This window comes from Castanea sativa, chromosome 4 (assembly GCF_040712315.1).
Source record: "Castanea sativa cultivar Marrone di Chiusa Pesio chromosome 4, ASM4071231v1".
In the NCBI taxonomy this organism is placed as follows: domain Eukaryota; kingdom Viridiplantae; phylum Streptophyta; class Magnoliopsida; order Fagales; family Fagaceae; genus Castanea; species Castanea sativa.
Genome location: NC_134016.1, coordinates 41,591,809 through 41,598,503, shown reverse-complemented (window position 1 = coordinate 41,598,503; position 6,695 = coordinate 41,591,809). Strand labels below are relative to the sequence as shown.

Genomic DNA, 6,695 nt, shown 5'->3' with positions numbered 1-6,695 from the left:
TTAATAATAATAATAATAATAATAATAATTTTTACAAATGTGAAATTCCACTTTGGACTTTACTGTAATTATCAATTTGTTCTTTAGCTTTTAGATTTGAACAATTAACTTCATATACATTAGGTTAGTGGTATCAAACTTTTACTAGTATTTTTAAGTTAAGAACTTACAAATTAATCCATACACATAGTTTATGCCACATGACTATGACCAAACTGGCACTTATGGTAAATTGCTAAAATGGTATTTAATAAAATCAACTAATAAATAACAAACATTTTGTTAGGTTTCATTTTAGCTCTTCTTGACAAATGGATCTTTTTCTATTTTAGGTACTTGTTATTCTAAGCCCAAAAAAAAAAAACCCTTATTGAGAAATAAAATATTAACTCAAATTTATTGTTATAAACATTTAATTGTGTGGTGTTTGTGACTGCAGTCATCAACATATGGCAAGATTGCTATCTTGAATGGGTCTCTTCAACTCACAGAGAGGGATGAGTTTGCTTACCAAGAGATGCTCACTCACCTCCCACTTTGCTCAATTCCAAACCCAAAGAAGGTTTCATATTTTCTCCTCTTCTCCTTTACAATGCCATCATACATATCATAAATAGCTATTATCAAAATACTAAAACCATAGCAGAACTCCTTGCAACCTTAAGAGCTTTTAGCCTACATCAAGTGTCTTGTAATTTAGTTGTGTTATTTTATCTTCTTTATGAAGTCGTCTAGGGTTTGAAACCCCTCTCTCTTATTTAAAATGTTATTTTTTTAAAATAAATAAATAATAAGACCAATTATCTTAGTAGTTGTAGAGATAAGGTAATTTTTTTCCACAATTTTATTTTTGTTGTAAAATTTTCTTTTATATATGCTAAAAGTTTTAGATCTTGGCTTTGAAAGCTTCATTGATTCCATCATACTTTTTATTCATTTTGGTTGACAGTGTGAAATAATATTGAATTTTTTTTTTTAATTTCACCATGGAAAGATATGATAATTGATGAATTTTATTATTTGAAAGATCACCATCAAGCATAACTTTGATAATAAAAAAAATTATAGGTTTTTTTTAGTATTTTTTATATTTATATTATCAAACTAAATAACTTTTGTGTGTGTGTGTGTGTGTATATTAGAATTTTTTAAAAATGATAAGTTCTCTTCAAAAACTATTTAGTAATGATAATTTCGTGTGTAATATGATAATGAATTATTATGACTTAATCTTAGTGTTTACACTCATACACAGGAAATTTGTCTTGACTAATATATAAATAGCAAAATGCGTGCCCCAAAATAAAATTCATAAAATTCTTGGCTCCGTTTTAACCAAAACAATGTTGATTAGGTTTATTATTTCTCTCTCCTATGTGACAATATATATCTCTACCCTTTTTCATTTATCCTTTTTAAGCAATTCTTTAAAAAACAAAAAAACAAAAATATCCTCTCTCCTTAAATCTATTCTTAAAATCTTTTTTTAATTCATTTTTATCTCATTTTTTACCACTTCAGGTGTTGCTTATTGGAGGGGGAGATGGCGGCATTCTGCGGGAAATATCTCGCCATTCTTCCGTTGAGCAAATTGATATATGTGAAATTGACGAAATGGTGGTCAATGTGAGTAAACCATGACCTCAAATTCTATGTTGCTTTCCTTGTGTGGACTCACATCTAATGCTGATCTCATGGACAAACAAAAATTGACACTTTAACAAGTAAATATTCAAGTATGAGTTACAATGAAACTAGTTAACAACAGCCTAAGAAAAAAATGAACATTTCAAGGAGTCAAAACCTTGAGTGCTGTGTTGGGACGATCACAATTTGACTCCCTACAACCACTCTAAAAAAGGCCCGTGTGGTATGATCTCAAAAACCATAAAAAATTTGAGTATGTCTTTCTCATTACTAACTAGTTTTGAGGTGGAATGGCATAACTCACGGCCCAATATGTTGAAACATTTTACAAATCTCAAAGGACATGACATATAGATGTTGAATATGCACAATTCAGGTATACAAAAAGTACTTCCCTGACATTGCAGTTGGCTACAAGGATCCCCGTGTGAATCTACAAATAGGCGATGGTATTAATATGTCACATCTCTTTTTTCTCTTGATCCTAAATTTTCTTTAGTCCATTTCTATGTGCCTTATTTTATGACTAACATGCAGGAGTTGCGTTCATGAAATCGGTTCCTAAAGGCACATATGATGCAATTATAGTGGATGCATTCCAGTCAATGGGTAATCTCTCTTTCTCTCAATGCCAAAGGTCATTATATTGAAAGCATCATATTGCAAGTGCTAAAGACATTAGAAATCTGATATCATACAGGGCCTCAAGCAGAAGAACTGTCTGATATATGCTTCCTTGAATCTGTAGTGAGGGCTCTTCGTCCTGGTGGGGTACTGAGTAGTCCCGCAGAGAGCTTGTGGTTCAAGAATTTTGTCATTGCAGATACCATAGCACACTGCAGCAAGATATTCAAGGGTTCTGTTAACTATGCTTGGACAACAGTTCCTGCATATGCAAGGCATGGTCATTTGGAATTAAACACAATTATTATCACAGACATAACACTTTATACAACTATTAACATATCATGCTGTGATTAGAATACTATTACTTTCACTTAAGTCCATCACCAACACCACTTTTATTATGCACTAATTACAACAAGTCATATTAGCAGTTGTCAAAGGGAAATTATTGTGTACTCCCGGAGTATTATAAATGCGTACTCCCTCCTCTCACACGAATGGTGGGTCTCACTAATTAAATTCAAGGTGAGACTCACCATTCATGTAAGAAAAGAGAGTACGCATTTATAGTAGTCCGGGAGTACTTAATAATTTTCTGTTTGTGAAAAATATTATGTCCTTATACGTATTGATTAAAGAAATGTTGAAGCTTTGAAAATTCTCTGCTGAATCTTTCAAGATCCACTATTGTATTCAGTAACAATGTAAGCTTGTGCTTTGTTTATATTTCCATTTTCAGTGGGCTGATAGGTTTCATGCTCTGCTCAAGTGAGGGACCACCAGTTGACTTTAAACACCCAATAAATCCACTGAATCCGGAGAGTTATGGAGTGGCAAAAGGACCCCCCCAAGTTCTACAACTCAGAGGTAATTCCATGTAACTAAAAATATGTTCTCGACTCCATTGTAGTTTACAGTTTATAGATCCGCTACAGATTGAAAAGAGAACTATGGGTCGAAAGTAACAATTTCTTTCTCAACTCCTTTGTAGATCCATACTGCTGCGTTCTGTCTGCCATCTTTTGCAAAGGGGTTGTTTGCTCCTAATAATCAGCCATTGTAGATCAGGAGTTGTTCATCTGTTCACTGAAATCGTCCTTGTACTCGAGCAAATAAGGAAGAGTCCTAGAAGAATTTGATTTTTAATCCAACATGATCATTGTTGAAACCAAAACTTTTGGAACCTCAATTTGCTCCTATCATCCTATGATAATTAACTTTAAGCATGCAAATTTCAGCATTCAGTTTTATAAATGAGTTTATAATGACTGTGCACTGGTGTAAACATGGGCTAGACTCTTTTGGTGGCAGACATCAAGTGATGCTACAAACAACTGCAAATGTGCAGGGCAGTCACCTAGATTGCACAAGGTTGTCCAACTCACAACCTGAATAAATCAGAGGGGTAAGCTCTTAATTTAAGTATAAAAGACAGCATTGCAAAAACAGAACTTGTGGAAATCACCAAAAAAACAAATGAAAGCATTTACAGCTAAACTTCTTCAACAATAGAATTAGTATGTTCTGCTTGTATTAGAAAAGGTCCCAGAAGATGCCCTTTCCCTTAGAAAATATAATCTCTTTTCTCAACCGTCAAAACAGACCAATGTAGATGAGTGGCTCCCAACCCTAAGATAGGCTATCAAATTCAAGTTTTAGTAGTTCAAAATTATTAATTAAAAATCAGTTTATGAATCAGATAATAAATAACATCTGATTGACACAAAATTTGACATGTATGTTAATATCATAATGAATATACAATCTAACAATTATATAAAGTTGTGATTTCCAACTAGCCTTTGTTGGCTTTAATTCCGTGCTAAATTTGATTGTAATTTCTTCAATCATTTCCTTGTATTTATGTGGTTTTATTTGTAAGGAATGAGTGTGAGAGATTGGTGAAGAATTAAGCGTCAAAAGAAGAATCGGTGCAATTCGCGAGAAGCTCGTGAGTAAAGCAACCTGCGAAAGGCCACGTGTGAAGCACATGACTAAAAGCTAAAGAGTCATGCCAAACTGTCAAATTCGCAAGTATTTTGCAAGAAATGCCGTCTCGCGAGCTACTTGCTAAACTCTCTATTTGGCAAAAAGAAAAAGTGTTTTACCAAATTCTTTACCCACACTATATATACCCTCATTGTCTCATTACCCACGAAATGTAAGGAGTGTTTTTCTGAGAAAAAACCCTAGCAAAAACAGTTGAGAGTTAGAGATTATCATACCCAAAATCATCTGCACATTTTCTTTTGGTTTTCCTCTACTCCTACCTCTTCATCTCTACATCCTTGAAAGGTTCTTAGCCCAAACACTTACCTCACCCAATCTGAGTGTTGAGACAAGTTTTGGTGCCTTTGGGAAGTATTGGAAGGAGCCATAAAGTGGCAGATGCAATTAGGCTGAGTTACGGGATCCGAAAAGCTAGTGAAGACAAGACTCCAAGAAGTCCGTTAGTAACAAGAGCTTTGAAGGCTCAAGTATATTAGGCAGACTAGGCTTGGAGGGTCTTTTGTTATTCGTGTACTCCAACTTATTCACTAGTAGATTGATTTCAACTTGGAGGGTTGCGAAGAGGTTTTTCGCTGAGTTCATCGATTTCCTCTTCGATAACACGTCTTAGTGTTATCTTATATTTGTATCTCTCTTCCCTACTCTTTAAGCTTTTATTTTATTGTTCATTGTGGTTGAATATGGCTTAGAGTAGTATTATCGGTTTATTGTGCTCATTTACTCTTGTTCCGCACTTTGATAAGTTAAAGTAGAAGCAATCTAGACGTAATTTTAAAATTGGAGTCTGAACAAGCTTTAGTGTTTTTACACTAATTGAGCTTTCAATTGGTATCGGCAGGTACACTTTGTGGATTTCATTATCCTTGTGTGATTTTAGACCCCTCCTTGGTATGGATATGGCAATGGAAAAAGCTAACATGAATTGTGGTTCATGTGTTTGTGATAATAACTCTATAAGCCTTTTTGGATATTGTCCTAGTAATGAGCTCATAGAGTTATTAAAGTCAAATAAACATGCTAGAATTTTCATACACATGCTAAAATGTTTAGAGCATAGGAATCACTTGCTTCATAATAGCTTGTGTGAGTCTAACTCTTTGATTGAAAAATATAAGAGAAGGATAGACACTTGTGTGATAAGCTTGACGGTTTCAAAAAGAAAGCTTCACTCATCCAGTCACAATGAAAAGGAAGATGAATCTTGTTTTGAAAAAACAAGAGTGTTTATCTCATGCTTGTCTTTTTGTTCATACCGCATTAAAAGTGCTTAACTCTTGTTTGTGATACCTTGACAGTGAGTGCTCAAGGCATATGACCGGTGATAAATCTCTCTTCAAAAGTCTTAAAGAAAAGGAAGATGGATATGTCACGTTTGGAGATGGTAGTCATTCTCAAGTTCTTGCAAAAGGAACGATTGACATTCCAAGACTACCATTGTTAACCGATGTGTTGTGTATCAAGGAGCTTAAAGCAAACTTGTTGAGTATCACTCAAATCTGTGATGAGTATTTTCTGGTTCAATTCTCAAAGAAAGAGTGTGTCATCCTTAGTGAAGATGGTGTTCAAGTGTTGAAGGGACTTAGAACTACCGACAATTGTTATGGTGTGGTTCCCAAACCAAATGTGTCATGTCGGAGTGCTCGAGTCAACTTGTTGGAGCTATAGTATCTGTGGACATAACAGAGGAGTCGCCACCTAGTTATATGGTCTAGGAACCATGAATATAGCATCCTTTCGAGGGAAGGCCTTTGATCTTACAACCAGAGTTTGGGTTCAGAGTTTAGGTATGCTCTTGGGAAAGTGTCAGGCACCCAAGATCACCCAACCCTAAGGTTGACTTCCCATTATTGTGTCTTATATCTTAACCATATTAAAAACTATCTAAATACTTGTATTCTAGACTCACACACACACTAACATGCATCTAACAAACAACATGGCATCTTTAACCCTAAACAAACATACTTATCCATCTATCCAAACAAAAGAGAGCCAAACAAAAGAAACCCTAATCATACATCTAACATTTGAAAAAACCCTTTCTAAAACAAAACATGGCAGCAAACTTATAATCAAACAAAACAAATCAAACACAAAACTTTAACATGTTAGAAACCCTAATCAAACATCTAAGAAAACCTAACATAAATGCATGAACATTGCTAATGCATGACTTGCCCTTTACTTTCCCTTTACTTACCTTTCAGCAGCACAGCACCTATGGCATCAATGTATGAACATGTGAATGAATGGCATTAAACGAAGAAACCCTAGACTAAACCTTAATCTAGACATGTGATAACAAACAAGTGTTTTAAAAAGGTGAGCAAGCATTTTATGAGGCTTAAAAACATGAAAAAGAGGCTATGCAGACAAGCATGTGAAGGCAGAATCAAAACAAACAAAAATTA

At 34.4% G+C, this 6,695-nt stretch overlaps 1 protein-coding gene across 1 annotated transcript; it reads left to right on the top strand.

The window, feature by feature from the left end:
- Positions 1-206: 206 nt before the first annotated feature.
- Positions 207-3,383, top strand: LOC142632922 (spermidine synthase 2-like). The gene is made up of 8 exons (XM_075807233.1): positions 207-227; positions 440-562; positions 1,522-1,626; positions 2,024-2,096; positions 2,185-2,256; positions 2,348-2,546; positions 3,014-3,141; positions 3,266-3,383. Exons 1-8 carry the CDS (start codon positions 207-209, stop codon positions 3,319-3,321), a joined length of 777 nt encoding a protein of 258 aa, XP_075663348.1. The 3' UTR covers positions 3,322-3,383.
- Positions 3,384-6,695: the final 3,312 nt, after the last annotated feature.

Bases quoted from the DNA above. Each gene is read 5' to 3' on its own strand.
- LOC142632922 (XM_075807233.1), top strand. From the start codon at position 207: ATGACCAAACTGGCACTTATG. The intron at 228-439 runs GTAAATTGCTAA...TTGTGACTGCAG, and splicing joins TGACCAAACTGGCACTTATG to TCATCAACATATGGCAAGAT. The intron at 2,257-2,347 runs GTAATCTCTCTT...GATATCATACAG, and splicing joins GGATGCATTCCAGTCAATGG to GGCCTCAAGCAGAAGAACTG.